General features: G+C 37.7%; 1 protein-coding gene across 1 annotated transcript; it reads left to right on the forward strand.

Annotated features, from left to right (window-relative positions):
* Nucleotides 1-5748: 5748 nt before the first annotated feature.
* Nucleotides 5749-7040, forward strand: LOC127643167 (T-cell acute lymphocytic leukemia protein 2-like). The gene is made up of 2 exons (XM_052125762.1): nt 5749-5971; nt 6133-7040. The coding sequence occupies exon 2, from the start codon at nt 6148-6150 to the stop codon at nt 6475-6477; it is 330 nt and encodes a 109-aa protein (XP_051981722.1). The 5' UTR covers nt 5749-5971; nt 6133-6147; the 3' UTR covers nt 6478-7040.
* The last annotated feature ends 6354 nt before the right edge of the window (nt 7041-13394 follow it).

The following is a 13394-nucleotide window of genomic DNA, read 5'->3' on the forward strand; positions in this document are numbered from 1 at the left end:
AATACTAGTTCATTTCTTTTTTTTATTCTAATGTCTGATGTGCAAGATTGGTCCATTGGAGTGTTTTTATTTATTTATTTATTTATTTATTTGTCTATTCCCATTGCTTCCACCGTGTAAGAGAGTTCCAGGCAGGACAGATTAGACTGAGATTTTTCTGATAACGTTTTTGATCCTTCTCATGCCCTTACATACATTTTCTGTTGATTGATTATGCATGTATAGTGTAATATGATGTGTGCATTCATATAGTGCATTCATATGTTCTTTCAAATATTTATGTATATTTATATTCATAGTTATTGTTTCATTAACCAGTTCATATTAATGTTTAAACTAACACCACTAATCTACTGAATATTAACAATATTCTCTGTTCAGCTTGAAATTAATTAAAATTACAATACAAAAAAGAAGAGAAACCCTGGTCAATTTGAACGTCTTACTGATTGTACTGTATTTATAAATATTAAATTGACATGATTATAAAGCAATCATTTTTTTTTTTATAGAATAACAGGCTTTATTAGATTTAGCTAGATTTGACTTTTTACTAAAATTACTTACTATTAATTATAAATATATTAAATTATATATATATATACACTCACCTAAAGGATTATTAGGTAACACCTGTTCAATTTCTCATTAATGCAATTATCTAATCAACCAATCACATGGCAGTTGCTTCAATGCATTTAGGGGTGTGGTCCTGGTCAAGACAATCTCCTGAACTCCAAACTGAATGTCAGAATGGGAAAGAAAGGTGATTTAAGCAATTTTGAGCGTGGCATGGTTGTTGGTGCAGACGGGCCGGTCTGAGTATTTCACAATCTGCTCAGTTACTGGGATTTTCACCCACAACCATTTCTAGGGTTTACAAAGAATGGTGTGAAAAGGAAAAACATCCAGTATGCGGCAGTCCTGTGGGCTGAAAATGCCTTGTTGATGCTAGAGGTCAGAGGAGAATGGGCCGACTGATTCAAGCTGATAGAAGAGCAACTTTGCCTGAAATAACCACTCGTTACAACCGAGGTATGCAGCAAAGCATTTGTGAAGCCACAACACGCACAACCTTGAGGCGGATGGGCTACAACAGCAGAAGACCCCACCGGGTACCACTCATCTCCACTACAAATAGGAAAAAGAGGCTACAATTTGCAAGAGCTCACCACAATTGGACAGTTGAAGACTGGAAAAATGTTGCCTGGTCTGATGAGTCTCGATTTCTGTTGAGACATTCAGATGGTAGAGTCCGAATTTGGTGTAAACAGAATGAGAACATGGATCCATCATGCCTTGTTACCACTGTGCAGGCTGGTGGTGGTGGTGTGGGGGATGTTTTCTTGGCACACTTTAGGCCCCTTAGTGCCAATTGGGCATCGTTTAAATGCCACGGCCTACCTGAGCATTGTTTCTGACCATGTCCATCCCTTTATGGCCACCATGTACCCATCCTCTGATGGCTACTTCCAGCAGGATAATGCACCATGTCACAAAGCTCGAATCATTTCAAATTGGTTTCTTGAACATGACAATGAGTTCACTGTACTAAAATGGCCCCCACAGTCACCAGATCTCAACCCAATAGAGCATCTTTGGGATGTGGTGGAACGGGAGCTTCGTGCCCTGGATGTGCATCCCACAAATCTCCATCAACTGCAAGATGCTATCCCATCAATATGGGCCAACATTTCTAAAGAATGCTTTCAGCACCTTGTTGAATCAATGCCACGTAGAATTAAGGCAGTTCTGAAGGTGAAAGGGGGTCAAACACAGTATTAGTATGGTGTTCCTAATAATCCTTTAGGTGAGTGTATATATATATATATATACATATACACAGTACATTATACAAAATTAAATCTTGTTAAATCTTGTGAATCTGTTATTCTAAAAACTTAAATCTAATGAAAATCTAATGAAAAATTAAAATCTATAAATGCTAAAATCAGTTAAATAAATTATATATATATATATATATATATATATTTTTTTTTTTTTAAATAAATTTATAATTAATAGTAAGCAATTTTGGTAAAAATTCAAATCTAGTTGAATGTAATAAAAATCTTAAATCTAATGAAAAATCTAAATCTATAAATGCTAAAATCAGTTAAATAAATGATGTATTATATATATATATATATATATATATATATATATATATATATATATATATATATATATATATATATATATAATTTATTTAACTGATTTTAGCATTTATAGATTTACATTTTCATTAGAATTTCATTAGATTAATTTTTAGAATTACAGATTCACAATATTTAACAAGATTTAAGTTTGTATTATGTACTGTACTAAGAACACAGCAGTGGGTTTAAATTTTGATTGTTCAAAAGTATTTAGTGCTGTTCTGTTATTTTCCATAACTAATTGTAAAACCATGAAGTTTCATATGGCTTCTTTATCTAAAGACCTCTGACCATTCAGTTGAGAGTGAACGTGTGTGCTTTAGCTTTACAGTATGCACACAGTATAGCGGGTGCAAACAATGCATCTGAATGCTGATGAAAGACTTCTTTTCATATGCAACAACGGCATATTTACAAACGTTACCAATTTACTGGGGGTCAAGCTGTGGCTGTGCATCCTTAACTGGTCTGGACCTGAATAAGCCACATGTTACATAGAATTGATTAGCAGTAAAAAATCATTTTCCAAATGACTGATGTCCATGATGAGGGATGCCACGGTAACAGTACCTATTAATTTATCTCCCACACCACATGCACAATTCTAGCCTTTCGCTGTTTTTTAAAACGAGTGTGATAGAAAGATAGTCATTCAATTACAAAACAGTCTTCTTATCACCGATAGTCAGAGCAGAGTAAAAGCGACGACGTGAAGAGGAAAAGAGGGAGAGTAATGGGGGTCGGAGGGGCTTATCTCAGCACGCCAGCAGTCTGACTTCAGCCCCTCGTTGGAATGAGCTTGTGAAAAGACGCTCCCATCGGGCATTTTCCTCTATCCATCACTCTCCTTTTAACTCTCTCTGCACCCCCATTTGCCTCCTCCATAAAATTGCAAATAGCCTTCATAAATAACACTAACACGCTCCCCATTCACATGGCTGAACTCTCTGTTTGCCTACACAAACAATAGCACCTAAAACAGAAGTTTTGGACAGTGTTTGGACACAATTAAGGGTGTGCAGGGGTTGATGTGTGTCTAGTCTAAGGCAGTAAAACACTGCTTTAAATAAACACCTCAGTTATGGGACAGTAATGGCCTCTGTAATCACGCTGCTCTTTCAGATGGGGAAAAAGGTGTGAGAAAAGAGCATGCTGTTCAAATCTGACCTTTTTTTGTCGTTCTCCTTATTGCTAGCGTTAAGTCAAATCTCTTGTCATCCTTATTTGCACTGCACAATTATGCAATAAATGCTTCATTAGGAACCTTTTGGCAAGGTTCTCACATTTAACTTTTTATTAGTGGTGATTCCTAAGGAAAGCATCACTATAATTGCTCATACTTCATAGGGTTAGGGATATGAGCTAACTGCTTTGAGTATTAAACGTAGGCATGTGTGCTCTATACATTTGTAAGCGATTGGACATAATAAAACAGGCAGAAATCCTGGTTTGATCATTTTAGTAACATTTTATTGCTAGTAAGGTTGCTCTTTAATAGCTATGGACACTTGGGAGAGAAATCCACTAAAGAGGTGCTCCACATTTGTGCGGGGTGATTCAGAGCATAAAATGAACCACCCACAATCTAATTTAAACGGGCACAATCAGCACTGAAATAGCGCTGTATATTGAGGAGTTAAAGTAAGTCATTGCCATTTATTTCTACACAAAAACACCACCTATTAGACTCATTGTAAATGAGTGTAAGTGCAATTTGCCCAGTACAATTAACATTACCGCCCGTGGAAAGCAGGCGATAAACATAATACTGTAATAGAAATGTTTGTGTACATTTTCTATTGATCATGGATAGCACAAGTTAATCAAATAATAATGAAATGATGGAGAAGAGAGTTATAACCTGGCTTATAATCAAATGCGCATGAAGTCAAGTGCACTTTCGGCATGATAAAGAGATGTTTCAGGTAACTAGTGGAGTGATGCTGTACAGTCCCGGCAGAATGAGTCAGATCAAATGAATGTGAATAACATAGCGCAGATAATTTGATGAGTTCATATTAAAAGATCTGATTTATGAGTTTAAGGCAGGATATGAGTGGAGCGCTTCTCCTCAAGTTTTTGGGAGCTCTGAAAGCCAGCTCTGCAGGTGCAGGGTGCGTTTTGCAGTCGGGTCTGTATGAATGGGGTCGTGAATTCAGCTTGATCCTATGAAACCCTTCAGAGCTGGTCTGTCCTCTGCCTGACTCCTAATCCCTCATTAATCCCATTATGCAAATCCCCCACAATTCGCAGAGAGACTTTTAACGCAACGTTGTGCCTCTAAAACAACACTCGTGGGTTTGGAGGAGAACGGCAACAATTGCTGCAGTAAGACACCAGCTTTTGGTCTGAAGGGAGGTTGAAAGTACTAGAGAGAAACAAGGGAGGTAGAGAGAGTGTGAGAGAGAGAGGGGACTTTTGGGACCTCAGGGACCTTAGCCTCAAAGAATTTGCTGATCCACAAGCTTGCCTCTGTCATAACCTCGTGTAATTTATGTGGAGCCCCAGGACATGCTAAATAAGATTACCATCGTTCAAACAAAACCCTTATTATTACTCTGTCAGGGTGAATATGCTGAGACTTTAACCGTATTATCCAATCAGAGGAATGGCTTTCATTATGATCTCACTTTGTTATTGGATGGAGTCTCTGTAATAGGTCTGTTAGCAGGTGGATATCCAGCATCCCAACAAAAGAAAGAAACAAATGTTGTACTACAGACGCATATTTGTTGGAGTTCATAAGCAATATGTCGGCTTTGAAAAGTCTGTCATATATGTTGTTGCCCGATGGGGTGAATGTGGATTTTGTCTTTAAGACCATAACAACAATGAATAAACTCACAATAATAACAATAATTGTTCTTTTTTATTGATATTAAAGGAATGTTCTGACCGCTATTGACAGCATGTGTGGCATGCTGTCCATTATCACAAAATAGTATCAACTTGTCTCGTATTTTGTCTTGGGTTACGCCGTTATATTTTGCACTACCTCCAGATTGCTTCTTACACTTTGTAAATGGATTTCAGTCAGTGTGTTTCTTTGTATGTTTTTGAAAACTGTGGGATGAGTTTTTTCTGTGATTCGACAGCATTACCCTACTGTTTACCAGGAAGTATTTGCAATGTGAAAAAAAAAATGAAAAGCTAACATTTAAATATAGGGGTAAATGTGTAAATGTAAAACATGGGTTAGAAAGAGGACATCCATCAATTTAAAAAAAATTATCAATTTTTTAAATAACTTTTAATTAATTCTTTAGTTTTATGTTTGTGTTTTATGTTCAAGACAAACACTTTCTAGTCTACTTGTATATAATCTGCTTGGTTTATACACTAAAGCACAGTTCATTTTATATGTTAGGCTTGTTACAAACTGGATTTTCTTTTTTATTTAGTCCCCAAATGCTGTAGCTGTGAATGGCAACATGATGCATTATGTTAATCTGTTTTAACGCATTAATAGCAGATGTAAAAATCATTTGGTGTGCTCTCAGCCCCCAACTCTACCAGTGCGACGTCACTCAGCAGAGTGACTATAAAAATGAGATGCATAAGACAAACCCCACCCCTCCCTCATATCCGCTCTCTTTCACTCTCGTTTCTGTCTGAGAAGATTGTTAAAGGGCTCAGCGAATGTCAGAGAGCTGGGAAGGAGAGGACAGGTACTGGCTTATTACTTGTCATTAATTTAATTACCTTACAGCACTTTTTTTTTATTCCTTAAAAACTGCTGCTTTCACCTGTGTCCATCTCATTTTTTTGCTCGAGGCTCCAACATTCGAAAAGCTTAAAGACAGCAGAAAGTGGTAAGATGCTGTTAGTTTATATATTAGTATACCAAATAAAATGGATTTAACTATTTTAAAGAAGTAAAGTGAATGTTTCTGATTATTAACAGAATGCTTTGTGACATCTTGCTTTGAATTTGACCCACGCCTGTATTCAGACCATTTCTCTCTTTTTGCAGAAGAGCCGCAGTATCATGACAAGGAAGGTGTTCACCAACACTCGTGAGCGCTGGCGGCAACATAATGTCAACACTGCCTTTGCAGAGCTGCGGAAACTCATCCCCACTCACCCACCCGAGAAAAAGCTCAGTAAGAACGAGATTCTACGGCTAGCCATGCGCTACATCAATTTTCTGGTTACTCTTTTGGAAAACCAGGGCGGGGAACCAACGGCTCACTCTCAAGCCGCACTTCTCACACTGCTTACAGGGAACATGCAAAATCTGCGCACTGACCGCACCTGGAACAGCGACACTGACCCACCCTCGCCCGGGTCCAGCTGCGAGAGTTCAGAAGCGTGGTAGACGCGTGTGACTTGACGGTTGCACGAATAGAACTTAAGGATTTTAATTTCTCCTCAATAGACTGTTCTGAACTAAAGTGTCAGCATTCCATTAGAGGATTCTATGATTGTGACATTGTCAGTGTGGTGAAATCAAAGTTCCATCTCCATGGAGACATAAAGCTGAAGCGGATTCCAGATTCTTGGATTGTTCATTGTGACACTTTAGTGGTCGTTATGACATCACAGTCACTCATTCCATCAACGCCGTTTGGAAATAATTGATCTGCAGGAACCTAGAGACTAAAACATTAATGTGTTGGGGTTATTTGCTAATGCTTCAAAACTGCCATTATTTGTAAGTTAGCAGAGGCCCTGAGCAGCATGCATTGTCAAGGATGCACTTTATGAGCATCTCACCTGTACTTTTTTTGCATTTATTTAATTGAATCTCTTTGACTGAATGAACAACAATGAATACACTGCAACCTCTTTAGATTTGAAATATATTTAATTGTATTTTTATTTTATTTATGCTGCATAAAAAGTATTTTAGCCAAGTTTTAAGATTTACGTTTTGCAATTTCGTTTAAAAATTCCATCAAATTGAAAAGTGTCATTTTTAACTAAATTAAATTAATAAACCTATATTTCGTTTTTTTATTTTACTTTGTTAAATATTGCTCAATTCAGTTTGATGGAAATGTTACAATATTGCACATTACATTCTAATTTATTTAATGACAAAATGCTATCATTTCAACTACATACAAAATATGTTTTGCCAAAGATTGTTTTTGTGCATTCATTATTTAGAATTGTAGAATATTTGCCCTCATTAATCAAACAATTGTTTTACATCAAAATCTTTATTTATTGTGTTAATTTATTTAATAATAAAAAACAATCATTCAGAGACCTTCTGAAACTTTACTAAAGTATTGACTCACTCTTCATCAGATTGATCAGAACTCTTTTCCTCCTTATAAGTGTGTGAATGCCTATCGGTCCGTTCTGAGGTCTCTGATGGGCTGTTCTGCTGTGCTCAGATAATTGTCCACTGCAGAGGCTGTTTAAGAGCAGTGTGACCATAGCGATGACCTCTGTAAGTGTCCAGGCCACATGAAAGAGGGGATTGTAGACACAGCTTAACTTTTGGTCTAATGCCAGAGGTCATCTTGGAGTCAAAATCCACACACGCCAGTGACCAATCAGGCGCACAAAGAGGGAGTGTGTATGTTTGTGTTTGTGTTACGATCGAACATCAGTAGCCTATAGAAAATCTATTGTAATTGATTTTAGTTTGGGATATTTTATTTGACTGAAATTTGAAAGTTTCAAGAGGTGCACTAGCGACTGGCGTGCACACCTCCCATGCCGGCTGACACCAGTTCAGATTGATGCCATGTCTCAGCTCCATGCCTTGTGAGGACGTCGCCGCCAACAAAGGCCCCAATCTGAACACCTCCAAGGATACTTAAGCTCCCAACTCAACAAGCATCAGGTGTGTCAGCCACACCCCACAAACACCCACTTACAGACATGCGTGCGCGTTTATAGGCACATCCTAGGCTGGGATATCACCAGTGTGTAAACCTCACTCCCCTGGCCTCAAGAGGTGCACTAGCAACTGGCGATAGAGGCTGTAGTCTTCAGCCTCCAGGTTAGCATGTCTGCCTTCCATGCTGGCTGGCTGTTCGAATCCCGCAGGTCAAGGAGATACCGTTACACAAGCCCTGTCAGTAAAAAATTAAATAAATATATATATATATATATATATATATATATATATATATATATATATATAGCAATATCATGCAATCGTGCGATATGGCCCGACATCAGCACTGATGTGATTCGCTGCAGGCGGAGTGCCGTGAGGTAATTACAGCAGTGCTGATGTAGGGCCATATCGCACGATTGCGAGTGTGATATTACTTATATACAACAGTTCAATGAACAAGTACATTTAAAAAAAAAAATTAGGAAATCTGAGTACGGTCATAAAAACACATTTGTGCATGGAACTACTTTCTTACGCGACGGATCAGAATCTGCCATTGCTGGTTCAAAACAAATGATGTGCCAAACCTTCGTTAGTAATTCAAAAATGTCACTTTAGAAATAATATCACAGCTTGTGCTGTTTCTAACAAGTTATTGGATAAACAAGGGTAGATAGCTAGGTGTGTGTGTGTGTGTGTGTGTGTGTGAGAGAGAGAGAGAGAGAGAGAAAGAGAGAGAGAAAGAGAGAGAGAGCATGTGCGATCACCTGTTGCCACACCCAATCAGAGATGATGTTAATTTTTTCAGTGGAAAATAGACGTTCAAGGGGGGTATTCCTCTCTATTTCGCTGTAGCCAGTGCACAAGAGTCATTCACTATAGAAACGGCAATGTCCTCCGTCATTTTAAACAGTATGTATCCAATGTGGAAACTCAGATAAAAGGTAAGCACATAAGTTCTGTGATAAATCAGTCAGTTGTGTCTCTCAGCATGAGCCTTAATGCTGAAGTTGTCCGTTTAAAGCCGTTTAAAGCGATTTCCTAGCTTTGGTAATGTATTAGTAATACAAGCAATCACAGAGCACTGTTCTCAAACAATGACTAACGGATTCACTTTACATCACCAACTGGCTCATATTACACACAAAAATGATCTTTTGCCACCACCTGCTGGCTAAAATATGTAATTTCAAAAATAAAGCCAGTAACTCAACACATATGCACTACTCCTACACTTTAGTTTAGAACAGTATGAACACAAGCGGAGTGATACACACAGTGAAGCCTTCGAGTGCTGATGGTGGAGTGCTGATCAGTGCTCATGGAACATCTCTCGTCCAGTCAGATTCGAGGACCGGATATATATAAGTTTAGTTACTGAATTCATTTCACAAAACCTGTCAAGAACATGTTCCGGTCACATTTCACTCCCTGAAGAAAAGAAAGACATATTGATGCCTTTTTAAGGCAATTCAAATTTGTAGCTTTGCAACATTATTTTCATGACAATTTTGCATGATTTGTGCTTTTGTAGGGATTTTCATTAATAGTCACAGTAATGTGAATTATATTATTGCATTACAGTAATTCAAATTTTAGGGGTAAATGTGCTTAATTGTCAAAAATTAGATGAGATTATTTGAACATGAAATTAATTTACAACTCGTTTGTGTTCAGATCAGTTTAGTCTAATATAAGCTACTGCTTTTGTCCAAGCTGTGTTAGAGTCATCATTACAGACTTAGGAAGAAAGGGTTTGTGGACAGCTGTTCATACTACTTTACCCCTGTTTGAAATCTGCAGCTGACCAACCTCCATACTAATTACCATTTAACACAGCATACAAACACAAACACGGCAACTTTGATCCTTAAACCAAACACAGAAAGTCAAAACTCATCTGGTGAATGTATCTGTGCTTACTGAAGCTTTGGTAGAAAACCGGTATGTTGAACTCTTTGGGTTTAATGCTCCTGTTCAAACAACACTCACAATGCATCATGACCTTAAATATCTCAAATTAATATATCAGGAAAAACAGAAATGCTGGTAGGCATACAAGATTTCGAGAGGTATCAGAAAAGATAATTACATGATCAAGTGGGAAATACTCCCCATATATTCTCAAATCAAGATCAGCTAAATATTGAGCTCAAATTTAGAAGAATATGTGAGTAGTTGACGTCCTGTTATACTCCTTGTAAAACTATTTTGACCAACATTTATCATTGGTGACCTATTATTTGAGAGGCTATATGGAATACTTTTATTTTTAAATATTAAATTTTCACACTGTAGGACCAATTAATATGAACAAGTGAAGACTAAAAGGTGATTACAATGGTAGCTAGTTACTAACCATAAAGACATATACATCATCCCTTATACCTTCATATAAGATCTAATCAAAACATTTGAAAATGTTAACTACCTGTATATACACTAGAATGTATTCTGCACTGCATCTAAGAATTCCTCCATTGATATATTGTGCTCTCTGCTTTAAATGGATAAATCTGCTAAAGATACCAAGCTTTGAGATTACACCCAAGCTCTATGCATAAATAGCAACTCTTTAGAGGCAAATGATTGTATGAAGTAAACAGAAAATTATCAACAATAAATAATACACAGAATCCATTTCAGCTTCACTAGCACATCCTGCTCCTCATCGTTCCAAGTGTCCTCCTCTCCTGCACTGTTCTACTCCAAGTATGCGGCTAATCTTCTATTGAGTGTGCTTTTCCTTATCGGAGCCCCACACTCTGCCTAAATCTGTTATCACAATAGAGCAGATCATGGGCTTCTCCCTCCCTCTCTTTCTCACATGCATTCACTCCCGCGCTCCGTTGCCCTCCCCAAAAAGCGGCTGAATGTAGAAGTGTCTCTGGTGCCAACCGATTAGCCCTGATCTCTTTATACGTCTAAACCAATTCACATGCTGCATGTTAAATTCTTCCCACTCTGTCTGAGCCTGTCTCCAAAAAAGGGCTGGAGGGGTCATAAATCCTTATATTTGTCCTCAGAAAAAAAGGATGGAAGAGAGAGAGAGAAAGAGAGAGAGAGAGAGAGAAACGCTGAGGGAAAGAGAGAGGGTAGAAAGTGCTATCTGTGCGAGACAGGAGAGCTGGTTGGAGAGCGGGCAGGTGCATAGCTGACTGGAGGGATGCCCATTGTTGGCTGGACAGTGGCCCTCTAGTCTAGAGCACTTTTTTATGGCACACTGACAATCCAATGATCTGTAATCAGATTAGGCAAATCTATACTTCAAAAAGCAACATGATGTAACTCAGAGAAAGGAAGGAAGAAAAGTAGAACATTTTGGAACAGGGCCTTTCATAAGCATGCAACTGTAGGATCTGTTATAGTAAATTTGTCAAATTAGGTGTAGTTTTGTGCAGAATCAACTACAAGTCAGTTATTTATAGGTTGAATTGCCTAAAGAGTGTAAACACTGTGGCGCTTACATCATCGCAGGTTCGACGCAGTAGTCAAATAATTTTTATTTGTATAGCTCTCTTCACAACACACATCATTTCAAAGCAGCTTTACAGAAAACCATGCATTAACAGAGAATGAAACTGTAATATCGATAAAGTTTTTGAGTCATTATTGTGTAGCTTGATTAAATATGATTGTATATTGTGTATAAAAATAAATAATTAAATAATAATTGTATTTATAACTCCAGTGAGCAAGCTGAAGGCCACTGTGGCAAGGAACACAAAACTCCATAAGATGTTGGTTAATGGAGAAAAATAACCTTGGGAGAAACCAAACTCACTGTGGGGGCCAGTTCCCCTCTAGCTAACGTCATGAATATAATGCTAATATTAGTTATTTATGTGCAATGCAAGTCATGATTTAAAATGAGTAAATTAAGTAAGTGTTAAGTGGTCAGTGTTTAAACAAAGATTTTGTTTGAACTGTAAGATTAATGACTAATGTCTTTAAAGTCCATCCTGGATTAACTGCAGAAGTTCGTATAGATGCCTTGTCCTTTGTTAGTTGACTGATGAAGGCTTTAGTTGGCAATTCATTGATAGTCAGTGTATTCCATTTTAAAATTGTAGTCCAGGCAGAGATCAGTGACGTGCATCACATTTCAAACTGGCCGGTAATTTCAGTGAGGTCTATCCTAAATCCATGGTTCAGGCAGTGGCATATGAAGTATCCCATGTCTTATGGTTGGAGTTGGCATCAGTTCATCCTCTGAAGTCCATCGTAATAGACTGAAGTGATGTTTGGCTGGCACCGGCTGCTATTAGTCATCATCACACAGTGACACATAGCAGTGGAGTCCAACACCAAGCAGGAACAGAACAGGATCTGGCCGGCTCTGGTAACCTCGGGATATGAATCCAAGGGGTCTATCTGTTTATCTAACCAATGGACGATGGCGAGAGTGTTTGGGAAACCTGTTTGAAAACAGTCATTACAGCTGGTCCTTTCCAGCTATAATTATAGCTATATTTTGGCTGGTCTTTTCAGAAGTTAATTATGTAACTTTGGAGGCTGTTTACACCAAACATATGTCTGCGCTGTTTTTCAAATGTTTTCATGTTTTATGTAAAAATGCATTAGACTGACATCTTTGATGGCGTCTTTCTATTTTTGTTTTAGCGTCTTGTGCAGAAGCTTCGACGTGAAAGAACTGCTGAGCTTTATTATGTACTTTGCCCTGCTTTAGCTTTTTTAGCACAAGGACGCGTTTGGTGTGCATGGCCCATTGTGTGGTAAATAATGTTGCATTATGTATGTCTCTTGTTTGTCTATCATTTCTCTTACTGTATGCATGGGTCTGATTATTTAACTTGAAACAGCATTAAGATTTCCCAGTCACGAGACCTCAAAGGACACAAAAACAGGAAATGGGAAGTGTATGCCAAAGCATTTTGGAAACATAAGGAGCTAGTGACACACAATAGGTTTCCTTACAAACAAATGATCATTGAATTATACCATTAACTCTAACATGTGGATTTATCTCTGGGAAGTATACCTTAAGGACGTTGTACAATAGGAATATATCTAAGGATTTGGGGACACTCTCATAAACATTAGACTGTTGGATATCGAAACAAAATACTCATTTATCTAATGAACTGGATTATTGTGTATATTGTGGTGTGTGTTTTACATGCTGAATGTGTTGGATTCACTGTTGTAAATACACAAAAGAGTTTGGCCATTTTGCAACAGTGTTTATGTATTATTTTATAGCACATCTTAAAATAGATAGTGTCTTTATAATTGCTGTTAGTGTGACTTTCCCAAAGAGGCAGATTGTTACAACCTGCTTAGAAGCAGATAGATATATAGATATGCAGACAGGCCGACCGACTCTACGACGACTGTCTATGATTTAACTGATCAGTTGAACATTCCTTTGGTGTACACGTTGCGATTCTCCATCGCTAACACTGTAGAGCGGA

Source organism: Xyrauchen texanus, chromosome 4 (genome assembly GCF_025860055.1).
Source record: "Xyrauchen texanus isolate HMW12.3.18 chromosome 4, RBS_HiC_50CHRs, whole genome shotgun sequence".
NCBI classification, from domain to species: domain Eukaryota; kingdom Metazoa; phylum Chordata; class Actinopteri; order Cypriniformes; family Catostomidae; genus Xyrauchen; species Xyrauchen texanus.

Coding starts and splice junctions, on each gene's coding strand:
- LOC127643167 (XM_052125762.1), top strand. CDS start 6,148: ATGACAAGGAAGGTGTTCACCAACACTCGTGAGCGCTGGCGGCAACAT.